The sequence below is a fragment of the Rhodnius prolixus genome, unplaced genomic scaffold (genome assembly GCF_049639745.1).
Source record: "Rhodnius prolixus isolate KJV_2025 unplaced genomic scaffold, Rpr scaffold_7, whole genome shotgun sequence".
NCBI classification, from domain to species: domain Eukaryota; kingdom Metazoa; phylum Arthropoda; class Insecta; order Hemiptera; family Reduviidae; genus Rhodnius; species Rhodnius prolixus.
In genome coordinates this window covers 5339581-5363746 of record NW_027411582.1, presented here as the reverse complement: position 1 = coordinate 5363746, position 24166 = coordinate 5339581, and the positions used below count along the sequence as shown (strand labels likewise).

Here is a 24166-nt window from a genome sequence, read left to right as displayed (position 1 = left end):
TACTAAATACAAATTTTCTTTTCAGTACTAGAATTCTTCAAGGTTTTTTTAAGAAAGCAGGCAAATAATTCTATTTAATTTGTTACGAATGTTTAGGGAGTTGATTAAAAAACTACTTTTATTTCTTTCTGGAGTGTCTACTGTGACAACCATTAAGTTAGTGCTTCTATCCAGTTTTGTCCGCTTGATTAGACTTAGTATTTGATGATAGTCTTCTGACCCTCAAACCTTACACTAACAATACGAGCAATGCTGTTTATTCTTCTACATGATGAAATCTAGGTACGTTATTATCCGTCGTCAGGGGTAGCGTGTGTTTCACACCAGCAGAAGCAGACTAGGCGGACAATTGGCCGCCTTTTATTGTTTGAGTAATCTCTCGTAATGAACTTGAGCCACTACTTAATTATTCGTAAAAATCGAAATTTTTCTAGCCGTACTTAACTTCCAGCCATCAAATTAATTGACGTGGACGGACAGCGAAATGTAATAAAAAGTAGCTTCACGTTTTGTCATGAGCTGGTGATCGATCTCAAAAGTCTGTTTATTATAACTATACTAACAACCCTATAATTTTCCTATGCGTATTTAAAGAAATTTCACCACCGCAGAATAAGAAGAGGAAGCTAAAACTATAAATCTGAAATAAAAAATATATAAAATTACTCTTTACATTAATATCATATTTATTTTGTCTACTACTAAAAACAAAGTAATAAATACATAGGTACACATTAACAAAAGAAAATAAAAAGTACTTAATCACTACAGTAAATTTTTAATTTTAATAAATTTTCTCTTTTCTATCGAACTTTTTTTCTGGCTTTACAGTTTGCTTTATTACACTTAATTAATTTAAACAGAGAAACCCCTGAATTCATTGAAATAATAAAAAAAACACCTTCTAGTTTTTTCTCATTGAATGTAATATTCAAAAAGATAGATCTTCCATGTATTCAAATTTATATGGTTAAAAATCTCATAAGGAAAAGGTTAAAGTACAACAGTGTAAAGACAAAATTATTCTATTATTATTTTTTTTGAATACATAGACATACTTTTTGAAATAAATTAAATTTTAGTTAATTGTTTTTAAATAAAACAACAGACTGGTCTATTAAAGCCTAACTTTTACAAACCATTGTCACAATTTCAACTCAGTTCAACAATTTTAATTCCAAGATATCAAAAAGAGAAATATAAAAAATAGAAACAAATTAGATTATGAAATCTACATGATTTCAACAAATCTTCTACTGAAAGATATAAGTTTCTTCCCAATAGAAAAGGTAATTTTTTAGGTAACCAAAAATTAATAATACAATTTTGTTTATAAGAAATAAATCTTTAGGCCAGTTTTTATTAAACAAAATTTAGAAATTTGAATTAAAGTCAAGAGACAAAAATAGATCATTGTCGTTAAAAAGTAAATCTATAAGTAAAAACTCTTTCTTTTTTTTTAGAATTGCCAGATCGGTGGATAGAATGCGCAATATTTATACCCCAATACTTTTAAACTTTAAATCAGAAATTTTCACAGAAAGATAAGTATCTAGAAGTATTTTTTTTAAATCAAATGCCGTACTGAAATTACCAATTGAAAATAACACATAAGGAGAGGGTCGCCCTTGGTAGATGAAAAGGCTATGGGGGGGGGGGGAATGATGCAGCCGTAGGATCATATTGTAGATCTAATGATTAATACCAAACAAAAGTAACTCTCGATCAGAGCTCCTAGAGGATTTACAAGATCTTGCTTACCTGAGCGATACATGTTAAATCATTATGTTATATAAGTGAAAGATCTGAAAATTAAATAGAAGTGACACTTTTTAGTGTCCATAATCAAATTTACAGAAAAAATGTTTTAAATTAAGAAGTCAATTTGCATGTGCAATCAGTGAAGCAACACTTCTGATTGTTTTGTCAAAGAAAATGATTTCCGGGTCCAAAGGAGGCATCAAAACCAAATATCAAATTAGAACCCTAAGTGGTGCTTACCCTCTGCCACACTTAAGTCCAATTTGTATTCAAGGGGCCTTATAATGTGATTTCCGGTAAAAATAACAATATGTCTTATAACGAGGGGGAAAGAGGAATAAAATATGTAAAATGAGCACTATGAGCTGCCAATTTAAAAAGCCAAATAACTTAATAACCTGCAAACATTTTACAATGTAGATAACACAATGTAACAAGAATTTATTTAATTAACAAGAAAAAATCCAAGGATTGAAAATGCTTGAAATGACACTGATTTATTCTTTCGTTGTAACATCTCGAACTTGACAGAAAAGTGATAAAATAAATGTAATACAAATTTTTGAAATCCTGGATTTGTACAAAAAAAAAATCTTAATACATCAACTAGCAACTTATTGTTATGTCAATTTTATTACATTTATTTTTTTGAAATTAAAATTACATAATTATTGTGAAATACAAAAGAATAAAATGAAATTTACAATTAAGTAGGCGAGAATTTTGAGCACAGCCTCTAAACAAAATATTCCTTAGTTTTTATTGATAAAGGAAATATAGTTTATACACATTACAATAAGGAATTTAAAAAGAGAAAAATGAATAACTGTGATAACTTACAAAACAAAATTTAAGAGCTTTTTAGGGCAAGTGTACTGCGAGAGCCAAAAAAAAACTAATTTTTTTGGGTTAGTTCACTAGTGTTTGTACTTTCCAGATGGGAATTCTCCCAGCACAAAGACGTGTCCATTTCATATTTGAAACAAGACTTTCTATATCAGGATTTAGTGAAATTGTTCAAGATTTAATCCGCCCTAAAGCTCTGAGCTCAGTTTCACTAATTCAAAAATAGACGATACGTTAATAACAGTGACTTTAGGTAGATGTGTTAAAGTTACTCTAATTGGAGATGCCAAATTAATTAAACAACAAACTTTTTTCTTTTTTTTAAGGATAAGTGTTAGCATAGTAGAAAAGGAAGATGATTGTGTCTACCCAAAATAATTTCGAGAATAGAAAACATTTGCTTTCATGTCCAATGAACATTGAACACTTACACTACTGAGCTGGCTTTGGCCTTCACTCCGGTCTTTACGTTAAAGGAGACACTTTTATCAGAATGGCGGGCTTTTCCCTTTAGTAGAATTTGTGAGATAGAGGAGGAAACATCTAATCATCACTTCAAGACCAATTGTATATGGTGCATGAAAGTTAGCCACAGAAATTTTAATGGGAATTGGTAGTTGGTAGAATAGTTAAAGGCATTATTCCCTTGAAGAAACGTCCTATTTGATTAGAATTTCGTGAATCAGAACAGGGCTTTTATCCCTCCAAATGGACGAATAATAATAATAATAATCCCGCATCCGACAGGATCCCTTAGGGAAAGAACGGTTACTGCTCACAATAAACCTCACTTGATCTTAGAGTACTGTATTCCGAAAAAATTCAAATTTTACTAAATAAATTCAAAAATATTCAATACTTAATTTGTTCCTATAATAAAGATGAGTATTTTTTTTTCTATTTTTTGTAAGTTATCGGACCTATTTTTAGAAAAACATAAGTTAAAACAATATTACTGCCTCCTATTTCAAAATATTTACAAATGGCAAAGTTAAAAAGTAAAAACAAAAAAGAAAACTAAATCACAATATTTTACTTCTATTTATTTATTTTTTTATTTAATTTTACTATTTTTTTTTTTTTAATATTTAATTAATATACATAATATTTATAAAAATTGTACATCGTTTTATTTTTATTTAGTACACTGCACATAGCGTTTTTAATTAAAAGTAAATGCATTAAAAATGAGGAAAACCTAAATTCCAGTCTTAAAGAAAGTTTTATTACATTTTTTTGACAGTGAGAAATATTTTTTATTAAAAGAAAGAGGAATTATTGAAATCATTAGCTTAAAAAAAATAAAAAAATAAATTTTAGTAAGCTGCGTTGAAGAAATACGAGATGCCAGACAAAAGTTACCGATCTAACTCTATGCACCCTAGATATGAAAGATGGCATTAAATATTGCTTTATCTTTACAAAGGAAAAAAAAAATGGAAAGAACTAAGAGATAATGAAAAGGAAGATTCTTGGGTCTAAAAAGCCAGAAAACAACGACAGAGTTAAGAAATGTGAATTGTGAAGTCCAATCCTTAAAAAATCCGTCGACTGACAATCAAAGACATTTTGTATTATTTTATAATTATAAGGTATAATAAATATTAAATAATTAAATGTGCAATGTACTTTTTTGTTTTTGTTTTAAAATATCTTTTCTTCCCAAATGAAAAAAAAAATTGACTACATGCTTTCAAAAGTAAAATTTTTTAAAAAAAACAAACAAAAAAAAATCACCTAATTATGACAAGTGATCGTACTGTTATTGTGAAGAATTCTTTTCTTACTCGTTGGCTAAACAACAATTCAGTTATAAAAACATCATCTTCATCATTATTAACATGTTTTTCCGGTGGGGTTTGTACAATTGTCGTCGTTGTCATTCCAGCGACGACTATAATTATAAAAAAAAATAAATAAAAATAATAATTCATATTACTAATTATACTATTATAGTAATATTTGTTATTATGGAAGTTATAGTGGTAAATTTTGTTTTTAGCTTCTTGTCAAACATGTTTCTGTTTACGTATTTTCTCTTGGGCTTCACGTAACAGTACATCAAATGAATCATTTGATCTGGAATTTTGATGATATGGTGTGTAACATTGTGAAGTTCCATCTGAAATTTAAAAAAACAAATTGTTCTCAATAAACAAGTGGAACAAGATTTGTGGACAAATGCCGAAGAAACAAAAAACCTAATAACTTCAAAACTTTTTAAAAATCCTGTGTGAATAATACTCATGCTACTTTCTCTTACCGCAGTTCATATAACGCAATTTTTCTTTAAGCTTAAAATTTGTACTTTATTTAAAATTATTCATGTTCTATTTTAAGGAACCATTTTCGAAAAAAAAAAAAATGCAAAAACAAGAAAAGTCTATTAGTAAAGTGGGATTTCCGGTCAGCGAACTTTTATTCAAATTTAAATTATATTTCATTCTAATAATTATTAATTAATTAAATGACTAATGCACATATTTCTTAGACACTTTAAGTAGTTAGTACACAATGCTTTAAGAAAATACTATTTATTTTCAAGAAAAGTTGCTAACAAAAAGTATAACAACGCCCGCAAAATCGTAATTACGGTTTCGGTTTTATTAAAAATCAGGTATTATTAGAAAAGGCAATTTAAGTATTTTGTTCGCTAAAACAAATACAGTTTTTTCGCAAACATTTTCAGATTAAGTGTTTCCAATGGATTCAGTAGATTCCGAAAATTTAGTACGATCGCACTACTACCTCTCTAACTATGATACTAGTTTGTCGTAGTGTAAATGCTTACCAAGATCTGAGTATCTTTGTTTACAGAATGCTCTTCTACCTCCAAAGCAGATATCATACTGCGGTTCCATGGGATAGTCGTTGCCATGTTCTACGGCTTTATAAGCATCCACCTTATACGCAAAAGTGACGAAGCCATAGTTATCTCTGCAAATAATTGTGATAATTTGAATGTATTCGTAAATTACCACTTTGTAATAAGAGGACGTAAAGTACGTATTGGATAAAAGTAACTGAATGCATATTAACTGATAAAAAAAAAAAGATTTTAGATAAGAGAAGAAACAATTAGTATTAATTAAGTGTTATCTAAAAGAACCACCATATATTTCAAAATTTAGATTCCATAATTTTAGGGCTATTTGGGAGGCAGTTTTCTATTAGCCGAAAGCACTTCCAAGCAAAGCAAGATAGGGTTGACAGTTGGTAGCTTTCAAAACATTAAAAGTATAATGATTCAGATTAATACAGCAACTGGCGATCTTTCGGGACCACTTGGACCAATGAATTAGATCCAATCATTCAAAAATTAATTTAGCACAAATTTTTTAGTATTTACAAAAATAAAAAATCAAACAGACACCAATAAACATTAAGTCCTCTGTACTTAAAAATCTAAAAACTTCTTAAAAAATACTTCATCTGATACATTCAATGAAACAATGGATAGCTTTTAAGGTATGTGAAATTCTAATATCTTAGAGAATCGTGACTTCGTTTATGGATCTAACATTCTCAAATCAAACGAAAATTAAAAAAAATCACCTGTTTTTTTTAAAGAAATATAATTAATTATAATTATTATATTATTTAATTATTAATTAGAGCACTATCAATCAGAATTACGTCCTCTGAATATAAATAAAATCAAAAGATTTCATAATCAAGACTTCATCATTTTAGTGCTCTCTGGAAGGGGGTGAGTGATGGCTTCTTATACATTCAATGGTTCAATGGATGCTATTTAAGAATCGTGAAATACTAATTTCTTGGGGAAATGCTGCAAACTTACATTTAGGAACTAATTTTCTAAAATGAACACACGAGAATTAGAAAAAACATCACTATATTAAGAATCTCACAATATCAATTAGAACACTATCAATCAGTATTACGTCCTCTGTAATAAAAAAAAAATCATAAGATTTCATAATTAAGACTTCATCATTTTAGTGCTCTCTGAATGGTGATGGCTTCTGATACATTCAATGGTCCAATGGATAGCATTTAAGGTACGTGAAATGCTAATATGTTAAGGAATTGTGACTTAGATTTGATTTTGGTTCTAACATTCTCAAATCAATAAACGAAAATTTAAAAAAAAAACACGTGTTTAATTTTAAGAAATATAATCTTAATATTATTATAGCACTAGCAATCAGTATTACGTCCTCTGTGATAAAAAAATCAGAAGATTTCATAATCAAGACTTCATCATTTTAGTGCTTTCTGAAAGATTGCAGCTAGTTCGAATGCAACCAACTGCAGCATTATCACGATTGATAACATCTAAGGTATTTGCAAGCTATATGGATGCATTCTAGATTTGTTAATTTCATATGTAGAAGTGCACTTTAATTTACATACTTTTATTCAGAAATTAATATATGAAAATATAAAAACATTTTTAAAAATTAAAAATAAACAAAACCAAAAAGAAAACTTCTTTCTGTAAAGGCTGAGCACTGTTGATCAGTATTACGTCCTCTGTAATTAAAAAAAACTGAAGATTCAAGACTTTAATCGTTTTATTGCTCACACGGGGGATGATGGCTTTGTTCTGATGCGTCCAAAGATTTTCTAATTTGGGGGAGGGGGAGGGTACTTCGAATTAGGTACGAATATTCTCAAATAAATGTAAAAATTAAAAATAAAGAAAATGAGGCTTTGTTCTGAGCTCCCTATGCCAGTTTGCGCACGACTAGGAGATTCGCAAAAAAAAAAAAATAATGATATCGAAAAACTGAAGACCGGTTACCTTCCTTAGTGAAAAAAAGAATCTCAAAATAAGATTTACTTACCCACGTTCTCTAAAATGAAGACTAATATCAATAATTGGACCAAAAGTTTCAAATCTTTCTCTTAGTTGGCTTTTTGTAGTCCCTTCTTCAATCTGACCAACATAGATCACTCGTCTTTCTTCGATTTGTCGCATCTTTTCAACAGGACTCCAATCGTCTTGCCTTCTTTGAATACGCTCAGGAGAATATCTAATCAAAATTCACATAAAATTACTAAAGAAATACAAATTTTGTAAAATTGCTACATTTTACTCGAAATTTATTCTTATTTTATCATAAAACTTCAAAATTTACGCTTTTCTTATCCATTTGAAATTATACTATAAGTCAAAATTAACAGACAACTGTATTTCTGAATTTATATGATAATTAAAGACAGTTAAACATTACCTAGAATGTCTGCCGTAGTTACTCCTTCTATAGCCGGTCCTGGATCTATAATGGTATTTTGAACTCCTACTTCTGGACCGGGATCGAGAAAGACTTGAAGAAGATGATCTATAGCATAGTTGAAAAAACAAATCAGAAAACTATTGATTTTCACTCATTGCTGCTAACTTGATTTCATATCAAGAACTTTAGGATGTACTTTTGTTTTTCATTATTAATTTCTTTAGATAATGAAGTTTCCCTTACAAAGATCTAGCTGAGGAAGATGAACGTGTCCTGGACCTTGGCCTTCGACCTTTACTGGACCACCTCCTAGTTAAATGACACATAAAATCAACATATAATGACATACAAACATATAATGTAATTATTCGTAAAAACCTTACTGATATTGTAAACTGCTTTACAATATAAAAAAAAAAATTAAAATAACATTTAATTATATGCAAATATATATATATACATATATGTATGTATAATATAATAAATATATTATACTTCATATTTAAAAAACCGTGACAAAAGCAAAGACATAAAATAAAGGAGAACTGCTTTCTCATCTGGGTTCTTTGAAGCAAACTTCTTGAAAAGGTAACACGCTGCTTAACAGATAAGCAAAAAAGATTGTTTTACTTCATTTACTAGTTAACGATCTCCTTAATCTTTATTCACCTTCAGGTTTTCTTGGAAACAAAGAGTACTTTATAATGCACACAAGAAAAAAAAATGAAAATCTGTTTTTTTTGTTTCTTTTTTAAATCGCATCAAAATTATTTCTATCTTTGAGGGATGTATGATTGTTAGAAAGAGATTTTGGGATTCTTTATGCCAGTGAAATGCTGAAATATGATTATGAAATTTTAAATTATGCCAATTTAACTCTTATTATTTTTAGATTGAAAGCAGAAATTTTATTTGTAGAATACAAAATTTAAAAAAGCACTATCAGAATTACGTCCTTCGTATCACAAGATATCAAAATTAAAACTTCATCATTTATGTGCTTTTAAAAACTTAAGTTTTAAATACTCCCGAAAGATATATGCATCCACTATCCGTAAGAAATAAATGATGCATAAAATTAATTGAGTGTAGATTTATTTAGCTTCGTACAGAGAATACTGTAAAGCCACAGTAGTCATAATTAAACATCTAAAAACTATCTATTGTCGGCGCCCATACATGTGGGCCTCTATAAATTTGTATGCGTAAATTGAAGATGAAATCGAGTTTACCTGTGGATTAGCAGGTAAAGAAATTAGGTTCAGGTCTGAACACAAAAGTCGAGAGAGCTTCGGCTGTTCGCCCATTAGATTACTGATGGAATTTTTCGGACATTTGTGAATCATGGGCAGCTTAACTAAGCTAGATATAGTTATTAAAGCGTTGTTAATTCGTGAAGGGCTATAGATAGCGTAGGCTTGGTTAAGCCCGAGATGATCAATAATAATAGAGATATGAAGAAATAGTTTTGTCTGCAAGTGAACCACGGACATTTATGTACACCGAGTCACTGACTACTTGGGGGATGTTGCAGATATATTTCCATGAATACTCCTATTAACGCTACAAAGATGCCAAATACGAAGGAATCAAAATTTTGTCTTATATAAGTAATAATTTTACGTATTAATTTTTTTTAGCCAACAATTATATCAAAAACATACCTGCCACTTCGTTCTCTACTTCGCCATCTTGATCGAGAACGGGAACCACTACTCGAGGAACTTGAAGAACTCGACCTCCTCCTGTACCTCTGTAAAGGACGGCTACTCCTACCGAAATAATTTTTAAAAAGCAATAATTATAATTTAATTATTCATAGAATTTTTTTAATTTTGGAAATAATCTTTTTTTACCCCGGCATTTATTTTGGGTTCTTTAAACTAACCTCCTATCCTTACTAGGGTCACGTTTCTTCACCTCTTTCTTTTCATCGGTTACTACAGTTTGTACTTCGGCGTTCATCGCGGGAGGTATAGGATTGCTGTCAGCTGAAACAAAAATATGTGTTTGTATTTAACGATAAATATTTTAAAAAAGATCGAATAACAAGTTCATAGCCTTGACTCCATTTCCTTTATTTACCAACAGTTACTTTATAAAAGTTGTAATTTAATTAGCAAACCTGGTGTTACATTATCTGGCTGTTTCCGGAAACCATTTACATCCGCATTAGCCAATAATTTTGTTGGTGAAGTTGGTTTGCTTTTTATATTCTTTCTTCTACTTCGGTATTCTTCAAGATTTAATTTCTTCTTCTTCTTTGGCTCTTCCGTTGATTCATCTTTCACATTATTATTATCAGGAGATTCACTCTAAAATTTTTAATGCTAATTAATAAATCAATCATTCTTAACATATTCTATACCTAATTACATGATAAATTGAAAATCGAATTTATTTTTAATTAAACAGGTCCAAAAATGTACCAAGAGCACCTCAGTATTACGTCCACATAAATTTTCAAAAATCATGGAATTCAGAATAAATATTCATCATTGATGCTCTAAAATAAGTAATGTAAAATCTTAACTGAGCATTTTAGACATAAGAATGCAGCTTAAATTTACACATTTTTTTTCAAAACTGATATTTGCTGCTCTAAAATTTCCTTGGTAATTTAAACTTATTTTAAAAGAGGTTTTAAAACCTGGTAATAGAAATAATTTACAGAAATAGGCAGGCAAGATTTTGGCAAAGTAAGTTCTATGATTACTAAAGGCTTCTAATGCAGATTTTCCGTCTGAAAGACCAAGAGTTCAAGTCAATAACCTGAACTATTTGGTTATTTTCTTCTCACAAACAGATTCTTGCTTATTTCCACCAAAGCATACTACGAACTGTCAATTATAGCACCTCTACAGAAATCAATAAGAAATAAAATATCTACACGACTCTTATCAATACATCTGACTGCTCCTTGTTCACAACTATACTATTCTATGACCAGTTCATCTCCTAAATCTACTAGGAGATCTAGTGAATTAATAATAATAATAATAATAATAATAATAAAAAAAAAGAAAAAAAAAGAAGAAGCAACATCAATAAAAATCCTAATTTACTTAAGAAAAAAACTGGTAGAAAACTCTTAACAATTCTCAAAGCTCTGACTTACATATGTATTATATTCAAGCTTTAAATTTCAAAACAATTAATTTTAATACTTTACGGCAGTAAAACCCTAAATTTATCCGAAATGCCACATTGAGAGAAGCTATGTACTTCTCAGAAAGGCCCTAAAACGAATTTCCCAAGAAAAATCATTTAAATTAAAGTATAGATTATACTTTAGATTCTAAAGTATAATCTATACTTTAATTTAAAGTATAGAGTATAATCTATATAAAGTATAATCTATACTTTAATTTAAAGTATAGAGTATAATCTATATAAAGTATAATCTATACTTTAATTTAAACTTCTAAAGTTTAGAAGTTTAAAGAAAATAAAATTTTATAGAATTTACAGAAAATCAAAGGAGCTACCATATTTAAAAAAAAATATCAGATAAGTTGAATATCATGATGGTTAAAATGTACTTCTACAAGAGAAATTTTCTTCAAACTTTGAACTTTAGAAACATATTTAATCCACCTAAATAACATACAAGACCTGGTTATTCTACGTTCACACATACAAAATATATTATAATAGAATCAAAATATACTTACAGGAACTGTGGAGGAATTATTTAAAGTTTCAGAATTTATTAACACACCCGTATCTGCGTCTTTCGTGTTGGCATTCTGTTTTATATGATTCTTAATTAAAAGGCTTTCTCCTGGTTTTACCTAGAACATAAAATACAAAGTGTCAATACAGAGAATTATTATTCTCAAGCATCTTTTGAATGAGCACAATAAAATAAATTTAAAAAATCTGAAGCACTATCAGAATTACGTCCTCTTTCTTTTAGTTATCAAATAATTTCAGAAAAGTTCTAGAAATCATTTAAGTGCTCGCTTTAAAAGCTGTTTTAATTATATCAGCTACATAACTTAATTGCGTTCATAAAAACAATTATTTAGTCAAACATTAAGTCAAAAACATCAAGCAAGGACGGATTGGTACCATTGAAATATTTCTTTCAGCAAGTTTATTTAATTACATGATTTATGGAGTAATAATAAGAAAAATATATTATTAAAATCTAGGCTGAATTTCTGTTCAGTGCTGATAGAAGAGAATAATGATGTCCAACCACTTTTTCAAGTTTTTTCGTTCGTTGAGAGCTAAACCTAACATTATTGAACAACCCTGACACTACGTATGTCCCCCCCCCCCAAAAAAAAACACTCAGGACCAATAGAGTTGGGTTTATTAAGTTAGGCGTGCACTTTTAGTGAACTCTCAAACCAATAGCTCCTTATAACACAAATTCACTCCCAAATAACCCCTTACAGGCACTACATTGTATAAATACATCTGACTCTGAAGAAAGTTTTGGAATATATTAAGCAAGTTTACCTGCACAATAAACGAGATTCCTGAGTGGCAAAATAACATCTTCACGAAAGGAACTTCATGTAACGTATTTGTCTTCGGTCAAGAACATTAATTTACAAACAGCAAACGAGAGAATAAGAAATTTCAAATATTTAACCAGCATTGGAATCTAAGGAAATTAGGTACATTAAAGAATAGACATTAAGTGTCAAAATTAATGCACATCACAAAAGGAGAAATATTTATAGGGTAAGAATGTTGATTTGAGAACTTGGTTTGAAGAAGACATACGTCGTCTTATCGCCGTAGCCTTCGACGACTCCTTATTCTTCGCTTCCTTTTCTTTTATCTTCGGTTGTGGTGAATTGGATAAATAGTTAAGACACAGGTGTCAATGCTAACAGTTTACCATCATTAAGTACCGTACGTTTAACTTCTTTAATGGCTATTTCATAAGGAGCCAGGCTCGACCCCATCCAAGGGGTTTATGTTTCCAAGTATGGAATTTATAAAAGAAAAAAGCACACAAGCATGGAGGAAGTCTACGCCGTAAATACCCACAGTTATGCAAAGTTCCCAAATATTAAAATATTCTTAACTGTAAACATATAGGTTTCAACATCCTCTTCAACAGCATCAACTTTAACCAAGATAATTAAATTCATCAAAAAAAGACCTCTGAATCTCTCGATAGTGTAAGGTATTAGCCTAAACGATTTAGCTTCCTCGGTTCAGAACATTATAATAGACTGCATGTGAAATTCACGTACTTGTCTATTTTGTAATTAGTGCTAATTTTTAAACATAAATTTTAAATATTTTACTACTCGTTTGACTGATAAATACGCTCTTAAATTAAAAGTTTACAGTTACAACTCAAGAAGTCTCACTTGATTGCAACCGTACCAGTTGTAAATATAGTATTCTCTCACTAAAAAGTCCTGTTTTTACTGCTGATTACTTCTCCTAGGTGTTTAAATTTTGTGGTTTCTACTTTGTATTTCATATATATATATATAGATAATTTTCTAGGTTTTATTTTGTTATTTAATCGGTGAAACTTCCGAAAAAACTTTTAGGGTTTACTTTGGCCCAATCCTCCTTTTCTTTACCAAATAAAATATTAATACTAAAGCAGAATGCAAAAAAAGCACACCAAGAAAGCATTAAAAAAAAAAAACTTGCCAGCTAAAATAATAATTGAGAAGGTTGTTTGGTCACCGCAAAAGAAAATATTTTCCTATAAAATGGTACTGTGAAAGTTAAGTAAACTAAAATTTCCATAACAATCAAAAATCAAAATCATCTTTTAAGTTAAAAAAGAGCTGTGTAGAACGTATCAATAAGGATTTTATCAAACTTCTAATTCTAGATTTATTTTTAATTACTATTAATATTACATAGGTTATGAGTTCATATGGTATTGGCGTCATTCAGAATGTAGCATGTGATGGCAGTTTTCTTTGAGAAATCCCAAAAATATATTTTTTTTCTTGTATAAAGCTTTTAATTAAATTAAACCCCTCATTTGTTTTATTACTATTACTATTATTGAAAATCGTACGAAATAAATAGTTTTTAGTCAAATCGTGTGAAAATCAATAAAAACCGATGGAAGTTGACTTCCTTTTCAAATATTCTGGACACCAAAAAATGAGAAAAAAAAAATACGGAAAAGATTTTTAGGAACAATTTTCCATTTTAATTTAGCTAAAATATTTGATGTAAAAAAGCATTATTAAATGCGAAGAGATGTCTAAAGAATTATAACGCTCGAAAAAATGAACTATAGAAATCTTTTGCCAGAAAAAGCTCTACGTTCTACTTTCCATTACCCTTTACCACAAATTTTAACTTCATATTGTCAGAAAAATTTTCATAAAAGCAATTTTCCACTAACGAAAAATATATTGAAAAAAGAAGATCTTCGAAAAATTACATTATTTGGAATGAATTGTAGAGTAATTTGACACGTTCTTTGTGTAAGCATTAGTTCTGAATATATACGTATTTGCTTCCAATAATGGGTAGTTTTTTATATTTTCTTTGCTTAGTTAAGTAAAGGATACTAATAGAATCCGAAACGCACAACAATAATTTAGTTTTTTTGCCAAACAACATTCTCCAAAAATATTACAATTTTAACGTTACAAAAAGCAGAACTACTTTAATAACTATTTTTAATTGTTATTAATAAATAAATGCCTGATTAGCGACTGTTAAAAATGACGAAATGAACAAAAAATTTGGGTTTTACAAGGAGAAATATTATCCACATGTAAACAAAAAGAAAGGTTAAAATTAAAAGAATAAATAAAGCCAAAATTATAAAAAAAAAATGCAAATAACTGAAAAGAAGCATCAGTGAATAAAAGAGCCACACAAAATACTGAAACACATAAATATGATGATAAGACAAATTATATTGGCTTTATCTGTTGAAAGACTGACATGAATAACAGCCGTTGGATGTGCTGTGGAATAATGCGGTTGCGGTATTACAGATGGTGTTAATATTGAAGAGAAAGTTGAAGAATGGTATGATGATAATGATGATGATGATGGTGGTGGTATGGCCATCGTTCTACTTATTGTCTTGCTGCTTCTGTTGATGATGGTACTTGGTTCACTACTACTGCAATCACTTACATCTCCAGATTCTAGACCGCTATCCTTTTTGGATGAATGATCTGAAAGTGATGGCGAACTAGTCGTATTCATTGCCGCTGAGGCTGAAGAGGAAGCCGCACTTCTGCTTCCATTGTCTCCAATGCCGCCATTATTGCCTCTGTCATGACAATAATCATGGTCCAACTTCACTGTTTCACCACGTTTTGCGGATGTCTAAAAAAAGTAAATTTTGTTTCGTTTTGTTTTAGTAGCTTGAAAATATGCGCTACAACTGGGCTGAAATTAAGGTGCAATTTTTTTTTTTTTTTTTTTTTCTGAAAGTATTTAAATCCCAACTTGGCTATGTAGAATATTATCCCCTAAAAAAAGTTCATAGTTCGCGTACAAAACCATACAGTACAACCACATAAGCGATTTTGTTTTATTCAATTCTCTACCTTAAAACTTATTCATTTTATTTAAACTTCTAATTTCAAAAACTATTTAATGCTAAAAATTACACAGTTTAAAAGAACACACATTACTCCACATGGCACTTCAGACGGAAGCTATCCATTTTAACTACAAAAAATATTTGTGATCACGTGCCCTTCAGAACAATGTACTGTTCCAATCACTTGCCATTTTCAGGAGTCTGTTTCTCTTTCCTGAATGCATTTTAACGAAGTATGTTATCGTTTAACACATTCAACCAATTAATCTTCATATTGATCTGTGTCAAAGAATCCATTTAAGAAATGTAGCATTAAATACTTACACTTCCTTTACCTTAAGTCTGATATAGTATTAGAAGTTTTGTAAAAAAAAAAAAGTATCGCAACTTTTTTCCGTGAATTAATTTTTCTTAAACCTTTTTAGAAAACTTTTATTTTAAGTGTAAACCTCTAACCTTTGAAGAGTATTCACTAGATTCAATTGTATCCAACTGAACCAAGTGGCCGCAAAAGCTAACTCAAATCAAAGTTTGCAAAATTGGCCTAAATATTTATTAAATATATATCTGGAATAAATTCATTTAAATAAAAATAAACTAAAATTAATTTTCAACATTCGGCTCTAAATATCCCGCCACCATTGATGCATGAAGCAATATGTACATAAGATGGTTGGCTAATCTTTTTTTAAAAATATTATCTACTTTTTAAAAATTCAATAAAAACTAACCAATTTTAGTAATTTATTTTTTGTAGCGCCAGGGTCTTTCATATGGTTAAAACCTTTTGCTGGTAGCCTTGCAGGTGGAACAACTGATATTCCTTTTTTCCTGGTAGAAGAATCCTTTGGGACAATTAGAATTATATATGTAATACAGATATACTCAGAATATTTATAAAAAAAAATGTATTTAAATTTATTTTATTTTTTTAATTAAACTTAAAAAATAAGTGATGACCAAAAGTAATTGAGCACTACGATTTCCACGAGGAAGATCCCAGGTTTGAATCTAACTGTAGGAGTTTGATTTCCTAAAAGCTTCTTACAGATGACTGCTTGGTGATGGACAGTGTTGTTCGTAACGGGAGAACACTGTCCAAAGACCGTCAGTGCATTGAAAAGACTTCGGGCGAAAATGATCTCTTTAAATAAATAATAACACCATGCACTAAAAAAAAAACTCTTACCTTAATTCTTTCAATAACTTCTCTTGGTAACGCATCTTTTATAGTTTTATTCTGGTTAGTTGGCACGTATTTATTATTAGGTACATAAGAAATTTGTTTATTATAAGTAGAAATGTTAGCTTTTTTATTTTTATTAAATTTTTCCACCATAGGCTTATTGTTGTTATTCAAGAGAGCTTCAGATGCTTCAAACTGTTCCAATAATGTATCTAAATTGTGGGCCTCAATTGCTGAAAAGAAAAAGAAAAAGTGGTCACCAATTTAAGAATGATAAATTAATTTACGAATCAGTTCGAACAGGTACTAGTATTAATTATGAAAACGAGTCACCATAAGTTATAGAAAGTATTAATTTATTTACAATTACGCTATGTATGGAAGTTTATTGATGATTTAAGAATTTAAACAATCTGGAAAACTATAAATTTTACTTAAATCTGCTTTTAAAGCTAAATACGATCCCTGCATGTGAGGACTTACGATCAATGTGTTGTTTCTTACCTGGTTTAGTTTCACGAACAGTTTCAATATTGTTAGTAACATCATCATCATCAGGTTCTACTTTGATTTCCACCACATCATAATTATCGGGGCCAAGATCTGTGGTGAACATTTTAATGTCCATTTTTTTTTCTTTTCTGAATCTAAAGGGTGTAATATTAGAAAAACATGGTTATTATAACGAAATTGACAGATTAGTGTACAATCAAAATATTCGACTTACTCGTGCCCAGAGATCTCTAGAAATGGTGGATTTACCGACGTATATTCCTCTAGTTTTGGCTGAACAACATCCAGTTCCGGACTTAAAACTGGCATCTCATGTCCAGACGAAGCGGCACTCTGATAAGAGAGCTCTTCGTTTATTGGTTCTCGTTTAATACTATTTACATTCAAATCTGGCGAAGCCATTGTTTCATTTGAATTTTCACTATTAGACTGTGATAAATCTTGTTCTATACAAATATTGTTTAATAATAACTTGTTAGATTCATTTAAATTTTTATCTATCTGTCTTAATTGTAAATCACTTTGTGTATTAGTCATTTCTTTATTGGTGGTTGGTGATTTATGCTCAATCGCGTGATTTTCACTCATTATTTCAATGTTTGGAAAATCTATCAAATTTTCATCTTGCATGTATGGTTCACCTTTAATCTTGTCAATTGGTATTGTTCCGAAAATATCTGGTAGATCTTCAGGAATCGGTGATAATAGTGGATCTTTAAGAGCTTCATCTCGGGACTGCAAAATAATTTTTAGGATTAGATTCAAGGGTAACTTAAATAATTACTGTTAAATTGTTTGCTATCATCTTAAATGACCATCTGCTATTCGGTTATTTATGGTGCAATTTTATGATTATTTTATAAGAAACTATGCCTCACAAATCAACAGAATTTAGCATCAATAAGATTTTTTACGGAATAACTTTCTCCAGAAATACACATTTCGAGGTCCCCTGAGTTCCAGCAAAATAAAGTCACGCTGAGATTTGTTGGCTTTGCAATGGTTTACAAATGGTTTAGTAATATTATAGCTGTCCTCTAAAGCACTGTTCAGACCTATATTTACCTAATTCAGAATATGAGTCGTCATGGACGGAAAGGGGCTTCAGACTTTTGAAAGAATTCTGCGTTACTATGGTCTTAAATAAAAGACGTTATGACTTGGAGGCGAAGGACGAATCAGACTGATATTTGGGCACCACTTTCAACAAGCAGACACAACAAAGATGGTGTAGCTTGTGGCAGACTAATTGGAGCCATGAATCTAATATATCAGAGGCTTACAAAATACTGCTGGAAGAGAAATTGTGGAAACTGAGCCAGAAGTTCAGCCAAGCCTAAGATGTGATGGACTGAGTTCAATAAGATGTCAGGTACCTATGGTAGTTGCTTTGAAATAATTTGAAATTTGAAATAAGAAAGTTGTAGCAAAAAATACAGAAGACAAGCGGAAGCAGATTTAAGAGGCTTAGACTCATTAAGGGATATAGTGCCTAATAATAATAATAATAATAATACTGGGATTAGCTATGAGGTTAGCATACTGGACTCCCACGCGGAGGTCCCGGGTTCGAATCCAGCAGCTGGCCCTTAGATTTTCTCTTCCTAGGAGCTTCTTACAGCTCACTGTCCGGTGATGGACAGTGTTGTCTGCAACGAGAGAACACTGTCCGGAGGCCGGCAGTGCACTGGAAAAAGCTCCGGGCGCTAATAACCTCAGCTGTTGATGCGCAAAAAAATAATAATAATAATAGCAATTGCCCTACTCCACTTAAATCAAAAATCAGTATGAAGTACTCAATACTACGACTCCCTCTTACTGCAATCACTTTAATTGATTATTTAATAGAAGATAATTACTTTTCGCTATTGTAATGATTTGAATTGACGAATTTTCTTGTTTCTTCGTTTATTTATTTATTTTGGACTATTTTACCTCTGGTCAAAGTAAATATAGTAAAAGTTAAGTAATGAATATTTTTTCAGGCCGGCTTCACGTCCAACTACCAAATTAGGTGTCGTGGACAGAGGCAATTAACAAACATACTTTACTGTAAATTTCTTTTATTAACCATTAAATAAGATCCAAGGCCTTGACCAGGAATCGAACCTGTACAATACATTTTAGCTTTGACGGTCTCGCCTCTATCCGCTCGAGTTTTTCAAACTCACTGCTTGGTGATTAAATTATTTTTATTTCGAACGATTGACTCACGCAGTGATTTATGGGCACTTTGCAAAGACGAGAGGGTACTATGACGTATATTCTGGTCCAAAAAATATGAGCCGAAAACAATAAGCTTGAACTAATAATAATATACCAAAGCCAACTAAAAACATTTCAGTTGCATTTAGATGAAGATATTTTGACAAATAAGAGGAAGCTGTACAACTAGGAACTGAAGACCAAAAACATTCTCAGAAAATCGTTGATTTTGTTTCTATCATCTAATGCGTTTTTTAATATTTCTGGACAGTTTTGTAGTTGTTCGCCCTTCATGTTTTAGAGGCAGTAAGCGTCGTGTGAGTCTTAGTGTGAGAAACTTAGTTGATATCGAATTCATCTCACCAAACTAATTAATCAATTTCTGTTGTCAGATAACCATTCGAAACCGGTCAGGAATGTCATAAAACAAGGTGCTATGAAGGATAAAAACCAGCAATTTCATCTAACTCAGCGGATCTAACTACGCTTTCAATTTTCCGAAAGTTTAAACTTAGAAACATTATTTATTGAACAAAAAGCTCGATTCTTAGATTTTTATTTCAGTTGATCGATTCAAATATTTTTGCGAATCTATTTATTAAAAAAATATACTTTGTTGAAAAGGAAATCTTATTTATATTCCTTATTTTTTTTTAAAGAACGAAGTAGAGCATTGCAAAATGTAAAAAGACATACATGCTGCAAACTAACGATATCATGCGTTTGTAGTATAATTTTATTTTATTTATTTAAATTTTTGGATAATTAGCATGCCTACTTAAGGGTTAAGAAACTAAGCCATCTGTCGCTCGTAATTTTTAATATAAGAAAATTTCATGTTATGAAGCTTACTTGTAACGATGAAATATGCTGCTGCCAATCTTCAAAAGTTTTTCTATAATCTTCGTTATATGTTTGTTTTTGAGGGCTGAAAAATGAAAGAATATTCGTATAAATATAGATGAGAAATTGGTGCGATCCAAAAAATAATTATAATAATAAATAAAACTAACACTTCATCTGGAATAATCCATTCGGGGGTCCTATCAACGTAATCAATTGTAAACACATTGAACATAGAATTCTCACTTTCAAAACCATTACTCTAGAAAAAAAAAATAAATTGTCAGTAACACATATCGGAGGCTAGCAGTGTTCTTAAAAAAGAGTCCTGCTAAAGTTTGCTGATGTTCCAATTTAATTTAAAAAATACTGTGAAGAAATGCTGAAGAATTCATGCAGTCAAATCATTTAAAATATATTTCTTAAAATATTGCGTTGACGTTGATATTAAGTTATTGCAAATTTTTTCTTTAGATTAACTTCATGCTCGTTGTTGTTGCGTTTTCTTAAACTAGATGTTTTGTTATATAAATTTTTAAAGGGCATTTTCTGCATTATCTCCTAGCAATAAATTGTTACTATAAATCTGTTTTATAACTGTTTCAGACTAGCGAAGACTAATAATGGCACATTAAGTATAAGTTTAGATGAACCCCTTCACTATATACAAACTCCAACGGTTTCCTAATGAAACACCAAATCGTCCTCACTAATCCACAACTATCCACTACCGAACAAAAGAACGCTTGATAAAAATCTTATAAGAAACACAGGTCTGTTCTTAGATATTTTAATATTTATTTCAACATTAATTGCTAGCTTAAAATAAATTATAATATGCACAGATAAGTAAAAAAATTACCTGTTCATATCCATCAATAGAAAAGTATTCGCTATCGTGCTTATTTAAGAAACCAGTTTCCATGACAAAGTACCACTTTTTTGAAGTAAGTTATCTACAACAGGATTAAACAAAAAAAAACAAACAAAAATTTAAGCACCGTTGCAGAATTCAAAAAATGATTTTTTAAAATTTCAGCACCATTCGTTAGTAAAAAAAATACACAAACAAGCATCCTTGAATTACTTCTTATGTTAAATAAATGAAATATAAGTAGATAACAACATACACAGATATAGTAGATCTATTAAAAGAAGAATGGTATGAAAGTAATCATTCATTACAAATATATGGGTACGCGACTTGAAAAAGGAGCGAATTTTTGTCAGCGATACTCAATAAATTATTTCTTAAACTAGAAAAATTATTTTCAATTGCTTAGGGAATTGAAGTTATTTATAATCAACTATAAGAAAAACGCATTTCTTATGATAAGAACATAACATACTGAAAGCTAACGAACTTAATTGTAAAAAAAAAATAATATTTGTGAACGACTCGAAAGTAATAAACTTATTTAGAATAAATCAAAATAATAAATAAAAATGACAGTTATTTACAAATAAATTCTAAAAAAAATACATTTGGACGTTAGGGAAGAAAGTTTTTAGGTTAGGTGTGAAACTGATTGGCAACGATGAAATTAAAGATAGGCTCTTTGAAATAACTATATTTTCACTGATTAATAAATTATTCTTAATTCACTTCTTTACAAACCTATATATGCCAATTATATATTCAACTAAACGGTGATGTTATTTATAGAATTCGTTGAGGGAATTAAATTTAGGCAGAAAGGAGAGGAAAAAAACGTGGCCAAAAGGGACCAATATGCTTTGTAAAAACTAATATTTAATGGCACCTACTGTCTTTGCTGTTAAACTCAAAATGTTTATCACTTAAAATTAAGGAAATATATCACAGATACAGAGCACAAAACAACATGACACTAATTATTCGACCACTGCAAGAAAAAAAGTCAACAACTGCACTAACGACCTAAACAAGTCTGCTGTCACGTGAAATCTTTCCGGTACTGCCACTACACACATTTTTAAATTCCCGCTTATTTTTTAAATTTAATCCTAACTAAATTATAAGTTGCACTGGTTAAAACAATTCTTACAATATACATCCTCTTTTCTAACAAATTATTACTTTAATTACATTTTTAAAAACAATTTTAATTCTATTTAAAGGTTGATTGGGGATTTTAAACGGAATAGTGTTATTTATATAGCGGAAAAACTAGACACTTGTGCAATGTGCAGTGCAGAGTTGGTAAAAAGACATTGCTTACAAATCGCAAAGAATGTAAAATTATGTTTATTGAGCTGAAAGGAAAACCAACGTGCTTATGAAGTACCCTCCACTTTCTTAATAAAAACCGTTTTGAAACCGGTCACAAATTACTTCAGGAAGAATTTGGCGATATTTCTGATTTTATTATCATTAACGTAATGTAACGTACTTTCTTCTATCTAGCATGTAGTTACAATTATCGCCTGCTGTCATATTTTTAAGTTATTCCCTTAACCACTCTTGGAAATCTACATTTATTTGAAACATATGTATTCCTTCATTTGGATTTGGTTGTTCTATTCGCTGTACAACTTTTATACTATTAAGGAAGGTTAGTGTGGAGCTAAATTTTAAGTTTTTAATAAAATTTTTGAATTAAAGGTTGATTGGGGATTTTAAATGGAATATTGTTATTTATATGGCGGAAAAACTACACGCAATTTGTAGTGCAGAATTAGAAAAAAGACAATGATTACCTACATATCGCAAAGAATGTAAAATAAAAATGTTTATTGAGCTGAAAGGAAAACCAACGTGCTTGATCAACTTTTTAGAGATTTGCCTATAATTTCCTCTAAAGTTTTTGTACTTATTGCAAATTTAGGATATCTATTTTCTGGAATATTTGATCGAGGGCATTTCTGAGAGAGCAGTGCAAATGCATCCTTCTAAAGCTGTGGTTCTTGTACATACATATATGCGCATGCGGAGCTACTTGCATGCGCCCATACCAGTCTTGAAATTAATGAAAGTAAAATAAAGTTAGACCTCGAACACATTTGTCCCGACTGCAATACAAATTAAAACTAAACTAATTTGTAGCACTTCGCCTTTATTAGGATTTTTACTTATTCTAGATTAATGTACTCACTTTCTTCATTTTTATATAACCTCCAATTTGATTTCGCTTCATGAGAGCAATGAATGCAGTATTCTTGAAATATGTTTACACTTGATGATTTTGTTACTGATTTTTATTGCATAGGTCCCTTTTGAAGAAATTCCAACAGCAAGTTACTTAAATTTTGAGCTTGAGTTATCAGCCTTCTTTTAATTGAAAAGGTCTGTCTACTCTTCATCTCCATACCCTACATATTCGGTTTTTGTATTGTTGATTTCCAGGTCCCTAACTTTTACATGACTCCTGCACCTTTCCATATATTTATTAGCAACTTTTTCAACTGCTGCACTCGTTATATTACCAAGCCATCAGAAATTGTAGTTCATACAAAAAGTCGCTCTTTGCTTTTCATACCCTAGCATTTATTTTTCCAATTATTTCGAGTTCTATAATCACTAAAAATACGTGATAAAGGGCAACGTCTAAACCCTATAGTAAAAGATATATATTCAATATTTGGTTGCTTTATTTAATTGTTCGTCTGGTGTTTACAGCTAGACCTTTAATTGCCTTTATTAGGTTATCACTGATTTCTACACAGCATCTGAAAGAGTATCAATCACAGGTCTGATTAAGATACAACGATCTTTGTCATATGTTTTTCTCCACTTTATAATTTGGATAGAGACAATATCTAGTCTATATATTATCGCAATCCATTTGTATGATCTATGAAACACCCTTATTTTATGATCTACATATTTTTTGAAAATATTGATAGATCCGCTGGTTAGATAATATTTTTGAGTACAACCGTCATAGTCGGCCGTCATACCGTCATAGTTTCGGATGATGGATGAAAGTCCTTAACCAGTGAGAGATATGATAAACAAGCGGACCACGACAAATCTTCAAATCTTTTTTAGTATATTCCCAAACATTCAAGACTCATATTGCTCAATACTGTGCTATTCCTTTTTGTTTATTCATTGGGTCCTCATAGCCCCTGTTGCCTCCAGTACTTTTGATTTTTAATTTAATTATAACTTTA

The 24166-nt window shown here is 30.2% G+C and overlaps 1 protein-coding gene across 3 annotated transcripts; it reads right to left on the bottom strand.

The window, feature by feature from the left end:
* Nucleotides 1–668: 668 nt before the first annotated feature.
* srl (PGC-1 family member spargel) lies at nucleotides 669–22006 on the bottom strand. Of its 3 annotated transcripts, none has more exons than XM_074112918.1 (18): nucleotides 21839–22006; nucleotides 20934–21027; nucleotides 20242–20333; nucleotides 20081–20156; nucleotides 17238–17758; nucleotides 17015–17157; nucleotides 16514–16743; nucleotides 16056–16169; nucleotides 14712–15104; nucleotides 11486–11605; nucleotides 9937–10126; nucleotides 9700–9802; nucleotides 9476–9583; nucleotides 8055–8120; nucleotides 7809–7916; nucleotides 7419–7607; nucleotides 5399–5544; nucleotides 669–4729 (listed from the first exon to the last, which is right to left on the bottom strand). In XM_074112918.1, exons 2-18 carry the CDS (start codon nucleotides 20994–20996, stop codon nucleotides 4617–4619), a joined length of 2775 nt encoding a protein of 924 aa, XP_073969019.1. In that variant the 5' UTR covers nucleotides 20997–21027; nucleotides 21839–22006; the 3' UTR covers nucleotides 669–4616. The 3 variants fall into 3 exon arrangements, with proteins under 3 accessions (XP_073969019.1, XP_073969021.1, XP_073969022.1); XM_074112920.1 differs by having other exon boundaries at nucleotides 14910–15104; XM_074112921.1 differs by lacking the exon at nucleotides 14712–15104.
* Nucleotides 22007–24166: the final 2160 nt, after the last annotated feature.

Bases quoted from the DNA above. Each gene is read 5' to 3' on its own strand.
- srl (XM_074112918.1), bottom strand. From the start codon at position 20,996: ATGGAAACTGGTTTCTTAAATAAGCACGATAGCGAATACTTTTCTATT. The intron at 9,584-9,699 runs GTTAGTTTAAAG...TTATTTCGGTAG, and splicing joins GACCCTAGTAAGGATAGGAG to GAGTAGCCGTCCTTTACAGA. The intron at 8,121-9,475 runs GTATGTTTTTGA...TCATTTAACTAG, and splicing joins AGTAGAGAACGAAGTGGCAG to GAGGTGGTCCAGTAAAGGTC.